The following is a 14,831-nucleotide window of genomic DNA, read 5'->3' on the forward strand; positions in this document are numbered from 1 at the left end:
CTGGTTATTATTTTTTTCAAAAATAAATTAATTTTCTTGCTTTTATACTCTGACGAGTAATTGTATTTTCACTGGTTCTCTCATTCTCGTGCAGAATTGCTTGTAACATGAGTAAACATCTAGCGGAGGTTTAATTATGTTTTTGGTATGTTGAAGATTGCAAAATACTTGGGCCCAGAGCTATTAGTGAACATAACATTTTCAAAGAGAAATCCTTCTCCCTGTAGAGAAGTGCGGGGTGGTATTTTTTTTTATAACTTAAGACTTTGAAATAAAAATCTTCAACAATGACTACTCACTGATTAAGGAGGTGGTTCAGTGAACAGATTTATTTAAACTTTCTGGTCAGTTCAGTAAGTTTCTTACACATTGATCATTTAAGGGGGGAAAAAAAGAAAAAAAAGAAAAGAAAAAAAAAAGAATATCAACATTGTGGAAAAAATATGAGATCTTATAAGTTTGAGGTACTGAGTTGCGACGTTTTATTTGTATAAATCATTCTATAATTCTTAAAATATATTTCTTTGATTCATAAAATACATCAATTTGCACATCGGTCTGACAAGGAAGCTACAGACACCTTTACATCTATATTTGCAAACAGGCCAGAAAGGGTTTTTTAAAAGAGTACAAAGTACATCCACTGTATAAAGCTGTCTTCTGTTAATGTTAAGAAAGAATTATACAGTATGAATCAGATCCAATGCAGGAATATTTTCACTTTCACAGCCAAAGGGGAAAAGAAACAATTGTGGTGGACTCAGGAGGAATTCTGTTCTTTCCCAAGAAAGAAAATATCTCAGTGTCCTCTCTCGCTCCCAGGCCCTGGGCAGTTGTAGTACCATTTTTGGAAAGCCAGCAAACATTATTAGTAAAGGTACTTAGACAGCTTCTTGACAGTGCAAAAGACAGGGCACTAAACTAAATATAACACAAGCGGGTGTATGCTGTTTTTCATCTTTCACCTTTGCTGGCACTAGTTGTAAGCTCGTTTCGAAATCCTTAAAAAGTTATAGTCCTTGTGTAAACTTTCAAGCATTTATAAACATTTTACAAACGTTATAAAATCCATTCACATTCTGAAATTTGCTTTTGTAAAAATGGTTACATTCACAGATTCCCCTATTGCATGTTGCCAAACCTATTGACAAAAGGAACAATTTTATAAATGTTTCAGTAGATTGCTTATGATATTATGGTGTTGGCACTAAAGTAAGATATATTTAAAGTCAAAAGACAGATCGTCAGAAGATCCCACTCTCATCTGACTGATAAAACACAAATAAATGATTTAAATAAATTAGTAGAAAATCCTGTTGAGAAAAAGAAAATGCCCATATTGTGACAGAAGCACCGTTTAACGTGAATAGGAAAATATATATCATATCAGCTGTTCCACCAAATTCGATCTCTTCTTACCAAATATTAAAAGTCATATTCTGTTGCACATTCTTGGAGATACCACTCATAGAACTTGCCCTGTTGAATGACAGTGATCACGTTAGAGGTTTACAGGTTCGTTTTAAATGATGCAGTTTATAAAATGGATATAAAACATTTGATAATGGAACGTTTGGCATCGACTACTTGCTTAAAGTATTCTCACCTTCTTGAGTTTGACCACATCCTGAATATAATCGCTGTACCCCACCAGACTCCTCTTCTCCTTCTTGCTCAGCGTCTTATTGGCTTGGCTTGAGGAATCAACCGCATCACAGCCACAGTCAACGACAATGAAAAATGTGCGTTTGAAAAAGGATGCGTTTCATCGACTTTACGATGCTTACCGTGAAAAATACTTGGCTAGAAATATCAGGAGGTAGCAGAAAACCCCGAAAAAGATCACACAGACTACTTGTCCGTCTTCGGGGATCCAGTCCCACAGATACATCACGATTCCCTGGGGAGAAAAGTGATAGACTGTCTAAGAGGTCAGATCTAGGATGGAATCACATTCTATGCTATATATTTAGTCTCATGCACGTTTATCATATTTTCGATCGTTTTGAGAGGAGGGGGGTGTAAGGAAGGCGTACTGAGGAAACGGAGAGGACCCGTGCGATCCCCTCTCCCAACAGCGAATCCAGCTCCTCTTGGGAGAAGGTGTTCAAAACGAAGCTGAGGACGAAGAGGACGGGAAGGAAGACGCCGAGGACGCCGCAGAGGAAGGAATGGAGACGCACACTCTTGTTGTGGATCACGTCCGACCTGCGTGGACACACGGAAGCAAGAGGGAGTTCAAGTAGCCGGTGGCGGTGAGGGGGGTTCATCTTGGTTCACGTGGTGAAAGACACCGCTTTCAATAACACAGTCAGTACAATAATGAACAGCGCCAGAGGGAGGGAGTGGCAGCCAACGCCTTGCGTGCGCACGCGCACGCACACACACACACACACACACACACACACACACACACACACACACACACACACACACACACACACACACACACACACAAAATTGATTGACAGTTGTCAATCCATTTTATTTCTGAACCTTTTCCATAGTCAGGGAAGCAGTGCCAGTTGGCAAGGTGAGTGTTGTGGTTTAATGCTGAAAAAACTTATTTTAATTTATATCTCAAAGTCAAAAAATAACAAAGAATAACAAGAGCTCTTTGTTGGGGAAGACTGAAGGGGTCAAAATCCAGGTTCTGTCTATTCATGTGACAATGACAACTATGACTCCCACGCTAAATTCAAATCCATTCGGGTTTCAATTCGTCCAGGGATTCTTGATCTGTGCAGTTGGTACTCCCATCAAATTCTCTGGTTCGTCCTTATTTTCTCCCATTTTCTATATCATTACCTCCACAAAACATGAAAGATTGTGATCAAAATTATGATCCAAGCATAGCATTTAGAAAATACAATTTTAATAAAAAAATAATAAAATGTAAAACCAAGCCCAATATCATGTGTACCTGTCCTTGGCGACTCTGTTGTTTATGGTGGAGCAGATCAGGTCGCAGTCCTTCTCCAGCTGATTCAGAGTCTTCTGCACGGCCTGGTTGATGGTCTTCTCGATGGTCTGACACACGGCGTCAATCTGGTTTATGCACCGGCTCGGCTGCTCAAGACACAATGTCCACGGAGGGACAAAACAAAGTCACTTTTGAAATCCCATCGATAGGTTAACTCCACAGCCGTTTCACGTCGCTCTGAGCGGGAGCAGAGGGTCGGGTGGGAAGTCCTGGGGGTGTATTGATTGGCGGCCCTGCGGGCTGGACAGGATGTGAAGCCGCACTCACTCAGCGAAAATAAATTGCTGCAGGATGGATACATAAATCTCCCATACAGAGTGCCGCCTGGCAGCCATTTATCACTGGAGGGGGAGCAATTACTCTGGACCGAGGTTTCCATTATCAAATGCATCTGATCAGGGGCCGGGCTTTGCAACCCCTCTATATCTCTCTCAGGCTATAAGCCACAAATAATTCTTCCTGTTCCTCTCCGCAGCAGCAGGAGACCCGGAGCCAAAAATGCACTTTTCCGTAATGTCAACACGGTTCTACGTTTGGCTTTTAACAGTGGTGGAGAAAAGATAAGATTCTAATTTTCTTTTCCGTTTGCCCCTGCCTTTTACTAAACCAAATATTAAATTTCCTGCACTGCACCGTCACTTTCATGACTTGATTTTATGCATTCTACTTCTTAACTCTATAATGTGTTCTTCCTTTTACAATTTGTTTCTTTTGCACTTTGTCTTGATGCTTCTGATGTTTTATTTAAAGCACTTTGAATTGCCTTGTTGAATTGTGAATACTAGCGGCTTTGTGTAATTATTTTTTTTGCCACTGCTAAACTTCTGCTCTATCTTTAAAAAGGACACACGGCAGGCCTCTACATTTACCTTCTGAGGGTTGGGGATGTATATCGTCGGCATCTCAAAGCCACATTTGTTGAGACCTGGACGGCGACACAGTTCCTGGACTATTTGCATCATCACCCTCTGTCCAACGGAACACATGGGAATTACATAATGCTTCCGAAACCATTGAAAATAAAAGTCTGGACACTTGGACCTGGTCACCCCACCTGTCGGTCGGTCTCCTTCCCGGCCTCGTCGGCTTTGCTGAGGTAGAAGTTCAGCTTGTCTCCGCACTTCTCGCTGAGCTGCTCCACGATGTCGAGCGTGCGCTTGCACAGCGCCTGGCCCATGGGGTCGAAGAAGACGAACACCAGGTCGGCCTGCTCCCCTGCAGAGGTGCAAGCGAGCGGAGAACATGTTCGACACAGCTGACAGCAGCGAATACACCGGCGCATAAATCAGTGGCTGTTTGCCCGGACGCACCGAGCCAGGTGATGGCGCTGTTGACGTTGAAGGGGTAGATCATGTCCCCGTCCACCAGGCCCGGCGTGTCCACGAATGTCACCAGGCTGAATTTCTTCTGCTTGGAGGTGGCGATCTCGGATGACAGGTAGTCTGTGACACCTACGTCATGGAGAGGTTGTGTTTATTTATACAGTGCTGGCGGGTAAACTACAAAAACAAAAATAACACATCAGATATGGTTGGTGTGTTTCTGGATGATATGGAGTGGTTGATTTTCGGCTCCAATACCGCTTTAAGTTCTATTTGTGATTCGGCTTCTCCTTGCTGATGTTCAAACCTTCGCATAGGAGAGAGGAGACGCTGGTCATTTTTGACTGATCTGCTGAAGACAACCTATTTCATGTGAACGCTCATCGATGAGTTGGTCATGCAAGTATATTTATGTAAGTTGTGAATACGCTAAGCTGCATCTGTGGTCGAGCCGTCTGGTGACAAACATTATAGATAGATAAGATGTGGTGATAAATACGATGCTACGGCGCTGCCACCGCCAGAGGCTGCTTCATTTGTTATCAGAAGCTGCAGTGCAGTCGATACTTGGAGCGAGGAAGGAAGCGACTGACATGAAAACGTTGTATGCACGGGGCGTTTTCCATGTTCTGTACGTGCATAAATACATGCAGCTCTCTTTCTCCAACCCATTAACCACATCATTTCTGGTGCGGCTACTACGATGGATTCCTTCAGTCAAATAGTCGTGGCCGCGTTTCCACAGTATTATCAATATGTGACGCGACTTGTCAGGTCGGAATTCTGTCGCACCGTCTCCTCTGTGGAGAGGTCTGTTGTCATGGTTACACACAACAGCTCTTCAACTGGCAGCTTTAGCATGGGGCATGGGACATAAAGCTAGCCAATGAAGAACGACTGTGAAGCAACGCATTGTGAAGTTACACTCTCCCATAAACACAGCGCGCGCGCGCACACACACACACACACACACACACACACACACACACACACACACACACACACACACACACACACACACACACACACACACACACACACACACACACACACACACACACACACACACACACACACTATTTCATAGCAAGAAGCAGGTGTCAAGCACCAGTACAAATCACGCCCTTGTGCTGCTGCTGCTGCATATAAGCATTCCTTTATGGTTGTTCTACATCAGCAGCACCACCACCACCCTACCGACCATCCTAGGTCTCCTAACACACACCTTGCTTTAAAACCACTGAGACGACGAACAGCCCGAACACGCAACGGTTACACAAGATCTTCTCCGAGCAACTTTACTCAGCTACTCTCTTCTAGTCTACTTCAACTATTGTTTCAAACATGTTAAAATAAAAATAAATAAAAATAAAAAAGGAAGAAGGAAGCAAGGAATTCAAGGCAATCAAGCAAATAAATCTAAAACACTCAAGCTCTGATCAGAGCCGATCGGATAAAGCCTCAAAGCTTGTGAATGTTGAAAATATATTCTCATATTCCTGTTTCTCCAGTAACGGAGAAGGCGAGATGGGAAATCTTGGGCGCAATCAAAAAGGGCAAAAAGGCTGCGAAAACATCTGCATCGACCACGACAAAAAAACAACAACAAACAAACAAACAAAAATAACTTCATGGACTGAACATTAAACGCAAGAGATCCATTCGGAGGAAGAGCTCGCCTCCCCACAGACAAAAACCTAATTCAGCCAACACCAAAATGATTTAAGGGCCAATGACAGAAGCGCTCAGATATCAGAGAGTATTCAGAATCGATCCTTGCCAACAGGTTGATAAGTGCTACAGTAAAAAATTAAAAAATAAAACAACACAGGGAAACACGCCCATTACTGCCAAACGTAAAGTAAATATCACAAAGTTCACATCCCAAGAAACATCTTCAAACATCTTCGACGCCAAACTGCACCATCAGCTCCTACTACACACGAGGACAGTACACCCAGTACGCTGTTTCTTTTTCTGATGAGTCATCCTCAGTCACCGGAACAGGCAGAAGAGAGAGAGAGAGGGAGGAAAAGAAAAAAAAAAAAAAAAAAGCAGAAGAAGAAAACCCCCCATCTGATATATTTCCCCGGCGCAGTGGCGATGCTCGGATAAAGACGCGCCGCCCCGGCTGAGTTCCCCGTGCAGATCCCCTGGGTGCGGAGGCTTGCGGGCCCGCGGTGGTGCGGCTTCTCCAGCGTCGGGGCTCGTTCTGCGTCTCTAACGGCTGTGACATTTCTGAGCGGCTCCTCCTGACTCGCCCGCTCCGCCGTGGATGGGGGCGTGCGGCTCACATGCCGCGTTGTGAGTATTCTGCACCCAGTGAACCCTCGCAGCACACGCTCAGGCTGACGGTGCGGTGCGGTAATGTTCCACTCCAGACTTTCTGCGTGAATAATCGCATTCGAGCCCGGTCTATGCCAGGACTCCAAGATATAAGCTGCTGGTGAGAACTATATACATATATATAAAAAAAAAAAAGTTATATGCCTTTTAATTTCTACGCTTGGAATTCTCCTTGGGGTGGGGGTGACAGGGAAGGAGGGAGCCATGGAGTCGTCCATTATTCATAAGGAATTGATAAATCTCATTTGCTTTGAGATGATGACTCAGTGTTAAGCTGGAGTCGTCAAGGTGATGGATGGAAAAATTACTGACAATGACCATACAATAATATTTTCTTTGAAGGCAAAATGTTTGTTTTGAACGCCAGATATGTCTGTTTGACTCCAGAGAGGATGTCGTTGAGGTGTCCTTTAGTCAACAATCCTCTTGTTCTCTCTGGATGTTAATTTCTAAATTGAAGGATGTCTCATTGAACCCCAGTGTTTCTCTAATAGGGGTACTTCAGGGGGTACTCCTAAAATAAATAAAAAATATTGGTTATATATAATGTTTTATATTAAATTTATTTACATTAAATTTTTTTTTCTCCCAATGCAAGGGGGTAACTAAGGGGGTAGTCAGCTGAAAAAAGATTATAGAGGGGGTACACTACGAAGAAGAAGTTTGAGAACCACTGCTACAAGATGCCGCTGTAGAACAAAGAAATGTTAGAATTCCTCTGCCATGATCCCCAAGAAACGCCCCAACGCACGTGCAGCGTTCTGGTTCTGACTGTAACAGCAATATTTAAATATCATTCATACAACAAATGGATTTATTTTGGGGTGCACGTTTTGCTGTTTGCTGTCCCTATTTTGTATGTTAAAAAGTGGTTGCCAAAGGGGGAAACCAGAGGCCACAAAATGGTTGCCAATTGACTCAATCTGGTTGCCGAGGGCAACCATTACTGATGAGTCCTCTATCAAGCCATCCATCCATCTATATATTTTTTTCCTGCATTTTTATGACAACTTTTGTTACTCTAAGACCTAAAATAATGATAAAATGTTATTATCCTATCCAACTTGCATCGTCTTGTTATCCTTTAATGTCACTCTCAAAATCTATTTTTTACCAGTGAGGCATGTCATATTCTTCTAACAACTCATTGGTTTTGGTGCAATCGATTCAATTTCAATTGATTCATCATTTTAATCTTTGCATTTAAATCATGAGGCCTTGGGAGAAAAGTGGGTCTGTCAGACAAATCCAAATCATAAAAGGTTGATTTAGGAATAGAAATCCACATTTGAGTAACAGGAGGTGGATAGAACACAAAGATCTGGTGTCCCCCAGTGAAGAGGCCCGACAACAATTTAGGTTCCACCTCAAGGTGAATCATTTCCCAAAAGAAATGATGTAAGGTTATGAACCCTTTGATCAACACCAGTATGTGAAACTAGAGGCCTTACCTTTGAACTCAAGGAGTGGTCGAAAGTGAGGGTAAAGATGTACTGTTGCGTTGCCCTGGGAAGGATAAAGGGGAAACGGGTCAAACCAAACGGAAACAGGGATGAGCTTTCAGTTGCAAGTCCTTAAGAACGCCGAGCGCTCTGCTCACATAGAAGATAAACAGAGTATAATAATTCTCCTTTCACTCTACAGGCACACATTACCGTCAGGGATTCCCTTTTGCGGCCACTTGTGATGAAGGTAAAGCCCTGCGTTTCAATGGCGACACCAGTTTTCTGTATGTGCTCTTCAACATACCTGGAATGATAGCAGTGTTGATTGGTTCACAAAAAGTATATTCTATTTTACGATGTGAGCTAGTAGTTGTTTTTTTCCCAAGAAATGAAGAGTAGTTTCAGTGGTGTAGTGCAGTGTATAGGCATGTATACGGCGTATGCCTGCTTATTTTTCGGGTGGCATCGTGTATACCAACTTCTAAATCCCCTCTGACGCGCATAATTCACTGAGCGCTGGGTGTGTCCAACAGTTTGACTGGCAGCTGTGTTACAGGACACACCAGACATAGGGGTCTTCCCGGGTCCCAAAATACAGACCCAAACTCGTTTGGACCCAGGGCATTTGTCCTAAGATCCGATTAGAACCAACCATTAAAAAAAATATTAATACCCGGTTTTTGCCTAGATATTACAGAATCAACTCGATGCATGTCCGAGGTAATGAACCGTGGACTCGAACCGGGTGCGGGTTCCGGGTCAGGTTATGGTCGACCCTGGAAGACCTCTGCACCAGACTACTACTGGTCTAATAGTCAAGTTTGCCTTGTTGTGTTTATTATTGGTGCCGACACCAGCATTTTGACTTCCACTGTGGATGAGGTCTGTGTATTGATGTGGATTGTTTGCTGCTGGATCTAGAACTGGATGAATAAATGATGAATTGCGAGCGGTTGAACAATGATGCTGCATAACTAAACAAAATGCGCACACACACACACACACACACACATTGGTCTTTTATTTTTTTTACATCATTTGGTGCCTACCCAGACAGAGCTCACAGAGCTCAGTTACAGCATTTTGTTGCAGGGAGGGAGTGGTATGTTGTTTGTAACTTGGGATGGACAGTTACTCAGCATCAGAAGCTCATAATGTAAGTGCGTGCATTCATGCTACCCTGCGCCTGCGTGTACACTCACCGCTTAAAGAAAATCCGTTCGTCCTTACACCCACTAAAGACATTATCTTATCATGAATAGGGGCCAATTATGTAGTCGTCTTACCCTATAGCCAGGGGGCCAGTATAGATTGACTCTGGCTCTTTGGCTCTTCTGTGGGTAATGTTAACTCCATAATGATCCTTACTCCCTGAAGTCAAGCAGCAGAAGTTAAGCGACGGTTTTAGTTTTACAAATACTACTGGCCCATTTTTGGGTGAACTACATTTGCAATGGTGTTCTTACATGTCACTGTTTATAAGACACAGCCTTTTTTTGCCCCCATTTGCTGGACAGGCCACTTACAATTTTTTTTTTTTGGTTGGCAAAAATTATTACTTAATTAAATCAAGTATAGCCACTACGCCACTGAGTCGTTTTTATAGTGAATTACGATGGGTTTTTTTCATTAAATATCTCTAGCACCATCAAATAAGTATCAGGAATCTTTCAAGAGTAAAAATGTAAAGGTGGCCTGATGACACATGCTATGAAAAACAAAAGTGGTAGCTATTTTGATTAGTGAGAACTTTTTCTCTGCTCGTAATTTGCATTTTTTTAATCTCAAAACCAAATAATAATTTCTTAAGAGGCTAACTAAATCAACAGCAGCACTTTAAAGGGGCCGCGCTCCCGTCAAATTTCGTTCCAAATACTGTCTCCATTTACTTACTTTTTTTGAAGGATATGGTGAGAAATCAACCTACAAATGACATTATTACTTGCCTTTCAAGCATTTTAAAGCCATCGTTACTTGGGTTTCTAGTGACTCTCCCAGTGTGTTAACGTATGATTTGCATTTACTATTTTCAATATTCCTTTTTGATTAAATTTAAAAAGTTCTTATCTGATGAGGGGGGATGGATTTATATTTGTGATAAGACATATCATTAGCGTAGGTCCATAAATATTCACAAGTTTAATTTTAAATTCCTCCACATAAAATATTACACTCCCTTTTGTCTTCATGGAATGTTCCCCAATTCCTCAACATTTTGTTTAAAGTGTCACAAGGAAATAGGTACTTTTATGCATGTCTTTTGGCAATTTGACCGAATTCAATCATTCTGGGATTAGGTCCATTTTCACATTCAGAAAATATCGGGTGGGAAAATTTGACCTCACAACTAGTTTATATTTATTGTACCATGACAGCAATGTTGTTCTTGACTGACTCTGCTCGCCTGTTGGACACTTGAATATACCTTGCCAAAAAGTATTTTTTTATTATTATGGTGCACCCCTGAAGTACCTTCTGTGAAGATGTGTCTGACTCAGGCTTCAACCTTTCTGCCCTTGGATAAACCCACGTATCATCATCTCTACCAAAGGACTGAGACATTTGGGAATATCTCGTCTCCTCTGTGGTTTTATGTTGAAAACCTTGATCAGTTGAATGAAGATCCAGGAGGGACTGAATAAGCGTTTAATGTTGTTCCACTGTCTAATGTGCTCTTTGTTCTTGTGTTTTGTTGTGTAAAGAAGTGCATATCATGATGCTATACAGTATATGCCCCCCACCCGGATTTTCTTTCATTTTTTTTCTCCCTCGCTAACCTCCTTTTTGTCATTTATTTTGTGTCTAGGTTACTTTTGTAGGTCTTTATTTTGCTATACCACCTCTTTATAAAAAAATAAAACCCCCAGAAAACAAATAAATTATATAATAAAAAACATATATTGTTGATGTTTTGGCAGGATTGAATAGAATTTCCTTATAATAACAATAATGATGATAATAATAATAATAATAACTAATGCTGTTTGCAGCAATGAGGGGGTGTGAAGCCCAATTGCGACCCCGAAGCCTGACCTCCAGTGAGGCAGCGGCGAGGCATCGCTGTAGAAGTTGGACCAGAGAGCAAAACGTGCAAATGACGCTCATGTTTGAGAACGTGACCATGAGTCTGTGAGAACCCTACTGAGGTATCTATGACCGTCAAATGGCTTGACCTGCGTCAACCAAACAGAATGTATCTAATGTAAAATAGTGTGCAGAGTCTAAAAAAGCATGTTTGGTTCACATCAGAGTCAGACCTAACATTTACAAGCTCCCGATTAAAGCCTACCTCCCCGCTATGTGGTGTTTTCGCCAAAACGTCTGTCTGTGGCAGCCATATTGTTTGGCATTTGATCGATTTTAACAGTAACGGTTGAAAGAATGCAACAGAGCAGGTTTGATAAATTGGAGCAATGCCTGGGAAAGAGAAAAAAAAAAAGAAAAAAAAAAGATTTTCTGGAAACTGAAAACATCACAAAAACTACCGCCTGGTAAGCTCTGTTTTTTTGGCACAGTTGGAGGCCATGGGAGGTTGGGTCATCTGACACCAAAGTCATGATCATAGGACAAACATTATGTGAGTTATGGCCATGTGCAAGTGTGATTTGATGGAACACTACATGCCTACTATGACCTCTGGCAATCAAACGGTTTGACCTGCGTGAACCAAACGGAATGTATCCAATGTAAAATAGTGTGCAGAGTCTAAAAAAGTATGTTCTCTCAGTGGCCAATTATATAGTCGCCTTACCCTAGAGTCTGTGGCCCAGTATTGATTGATTGCTGTTCTGGGGATAATGTTAATTCCATAATGATTTTTACTCCCTGAAGTCAATTTCTCTGTATGGTGGCCATTTTGTTTGGACTTCCGTAACCCTTTTGGTAACTTCGGACAAAAAAAAAATCCAAAAAATCCAACAAACCTGGTTTGGGTGAAATTGGACAGATGGCCTCGGAGGAAGTGTCAAAGGTAGGTTTTTCGGACAATTCAATTAAAAATGGAGGAAACGGTGAAGGCGGAAGTCAATAATTTCTCTAACAAATCGATTTGCCGTGAGGCGCTGCATCATATGACGCCATACACATGACTGTAGGTCACACCAGCATGGGAGATTTGGCCAATTCCGTGTTGCATAATTTAGATCATGACTGTAGCGCCCTCTGTGGGTGGAACCGTACAATTCATTTTTTTTCTGCTTTAACCTTGACCCCTTGGACTTTCCGTCCACCAAATTCCATGTAGATTGCACAAACTTAACCCGCCTTTAGGCTCCTGAATGTTGACTGGCCTATGGCAGCCAACTTGTTTTGACAATCAACTTCATCTTTCTGGAGCCAATAGAACCTTTAGCCACAAGTGTCCTAAAGCTGGTTGCGTTAAAATCGGCCACACGGTCTAGGAGAAGGGACCAGTTTCATGAATTTTCTAGTTTCGCTTTCCCTTTAGGCTAAACGGATGCAACAAGTGGGAGTAGATTCGGTGGAGAAAACCGGACTGGGGAATCAGGTTTTGGGGAAATATGAACCAACTGTTCAGACCTACTTCCTGTTTAAGATTCAAGATTCAAGAGGATTATTCGTCTCATACATATATGCAGTGAAATGTAATGCAACGCACCCGGTGATTACACACAATATGTCCTAGACTCAACACAGTAGCTACCTAAGAAAATTTCTTTCTACTAGACCAACTAACTGATTCCTAAAACGTAATACAGTAAGTCTTATACTTATAGAATAAAATAAAATGGAAGCGATGAAGGGAATAGGCTTACGTATATGGGATAGACTTATGTATATGTAGACTTACATATATAAAAAATATATATGTAAGGGCAAGGAATTGAACAAAGTTGGTTTGTTTGAAATTGGACAAACGGCCTGGGAGGAGATGTTGAAAGCTTGTTTCTCAGAAGACTCTAAATGGCGGAAAATCGGATCATGCAGAAGTCAATGGTGTCGGCGGCAAAGTTGTAGAGAATGAGGAGACGCATCATATGACACTACGATTCTTAGGGTGGGATGAACAGGGAACAAGACATAGTGTGCAACTTTTATCTGTTGGTGGCCGCTGGACGCATGGTCCGATTGGGCCGCAATTTTCGATTTCAACGATTGATACCAATGTCTATGAATGTGCCGAATTGCGTCAAAAGCAACTGGTGGGAACATGGTGAACTAGAAAAAGTGGCAGAATAATAATAGTAAAATGTAGAATAACAATGGGGTGTTAACACCCTAACAATAACAATACTGATCACCAATACTGATTACTAATGAAAAAAATGTTACCAGTTGATGAATGAACTCTTTCCAGCTGAATGGTTTCCCATTATCATCACAATGATCTTCTTTCTAGGAGGTAGAAGGCGGACACCCACACTGCTGGCAATCTTCACTAGGCCTAAAACCACACACACACACACACACACACACACACACGGCATTGCGGTAGTTTAGCTGAGCATAGAACTAATATAATCCTTGACTGCAGCGTGGAGTAAAGTGACTAAGCACTTTTCAGTTAAAGACCCAAATGGCAAAAAAAACGCTTCGTAATGTCTCTTTCTATCATCAGCACTCTTCACCTATCCCTATTCATTTGACGGGCCAAATGTTTTCTCTAGTTATGGGGGAAAACAGTGAAACTATGACCAAAATAGTCATTATTGTACTTTCTGCAATGGCCCAAAGTTCCCTCATTTTGGCTGGGGACCGCCCCCCCCCCCCCCGAAGGACCTCCGGGGCGTCCCCGGACCCCACGCTGAGAACCACTGTCCTAGACTATTTGCGGATGGCCGGGCTGACACGTCCGACGCCACATGTAACCACAGTAAGTGTGCGACACCAAACACGGCGCGGTGCTGCGCGTGTGGGACGGCACACCGGGTATCCAACTTGAACGGGAGCGAGCCCGGCCGCACGACCGACACCAACGCCGCACCCCCCTCCACGACCTATGCGCCGCTCCTCTGGCTCGCTCTGCTCCAGCCCCGCCGCTATTTACCGTGCTCGTTGTCGACATATAAACTGTGGCACTCTTTCAGGATTCGCTCGCTGGGCGTGCTGATCGCGGACTCCAGGGGGTTCGCCACCGAGCGGGGCTTTCTGCCCGACATTGCGGGCGGGCGGACGGACGCAGCAGCAGCGGCGGCGGCGGCGGCGGCGGCGGCTGCCAGTGCGCGTCTCGCACCGTCGGGGGAAGGGTTAGGGTGTTGCACAGGGCGGCGCGTGTTGTGCCGACGCGCCCCCCTCAGGCCCAGATGAGCAACAACATATTTAACTCGACATGTAATACGAGATTAAAACAATACATTGTGTAACGTCGTCTTCGTCTTCTGCTCCCGTTAGGGGTCGCCAAAGCGGATCATCTGCCCCAAATACCCTCTGTTCCGCGCGTCTTCCTCCCTAACACCAACCCCCTGCATGTCCTCCCTCCCGCTCCTTCGGCGGACAGTAGCACAATTTCCACCGGCGTCCCGTTCGCGAACGGCACCAGGGGCGGTCGTTGTTAACCCGGACCTCGACCGATCCGGTATGGAAATCAGATAATAATAATAATAATAATAATAATAATAATAATAATAATAATAATAATACATTGCTGTTGAAATTATCAACGGGAAAGTTAGACAATAGGGTAAAATAGTTATTTTAAATCACGAGTATTTTATCAAGATGGATCAAAAGGGCAAATAAATAAAGGAGCTTAATATAAACCCAACTAAAATAAAT

At 42.9% G+C, this 14,831-nt stretch overlaps 1 protein-coding gene across 4 annotated transcripts; it reads right to left on the reverse strand.

Annotated features, from left to right (window-relative positions):
- Nucleotides 1–314: 314 nt before the first annotated feature.
- On the reverse strand, nt 315–14,272 carry LOC307232826 (uncharacterized protein). Of its 4 annotated transcripts, XM_080004016.1 has the most exons (13): nt 14,104–14,272; nt 13,389–13,500; nt 8,307–8,400; nt 8,103–8,157; nt 4,294–4,434; nt 4,038–4,198; nt 3,853–3,951; nt 2,924–3,069; nt 2,037–2,208; nt 1,788–1,924; nt 1,607–1,694; nt 1,420–1,479; nt 315–1,313 (listed from the first exon to the last, which is right to left on the reverse strand). In XM_080004016.1, exons 1-12 carry the CDS (start codon nt 14,213–14,215, stop codon nt 1,426–1,428), a joined length of 1,371 nt encoding a protein of 456 aa, XP_079860142.1. In that variant the 5' UTR covers nt 14,216–14,272; the 3' UTR covers nt 315–1,313; nt 1,420–1,425. The 4 variants fall into 4 exon arrangements, with proteins under 4 accessions (XP_079860142.1, XP_079860143.1, XP_079860141.1 ...); XM_080004017.1 differs by having other exon boundaries at nt 315–1,479; nt 1,788–1,900; XM_080004015.1 differs by having other exon boundaries at nt 315–1,479.
- Between the last annotated feature and the right edge of the window lie 559 nt (nt 14,273–14,831).

This window comes from Zeus faber (assembly GCF_960531495.2).
Source record: "Zeus faber genome assembly, chromosome: 7".
Taxonomy (NCBI): domain Eukaryota; kingdom Metazoa; phylum Chordata; class Actinopteri; order Zeiformes; family Zeidae; genus Zeus; species Zeus faber.

Excerpts from the sequence above, each read along its gene's own strand:
- LOC307232826 (XM_080004016.1), bottom strand. The coding sequence starts at position 14,215 with ATGTCGGGCAGAAAGCCCCGCTCGGTGGCGAACCCCCTGGAGTCCGCG. Across the intron at positions 4,435-8,102 it reads ACCACTCCTTGAGTTCAAAG|GTGTCACAGACTACCTGTCA; the intron begins GTAAGGCCTCTA and ends TCCATGACGTAG. Across the intron at positions 4,199-4,293 it reads CAGCGCCATCACCTGGCTCG|GGGAGCAGGCCGACCTGGTG; the intron begins GTGCGTCCGGGC and ends GCACCTCTGCAG.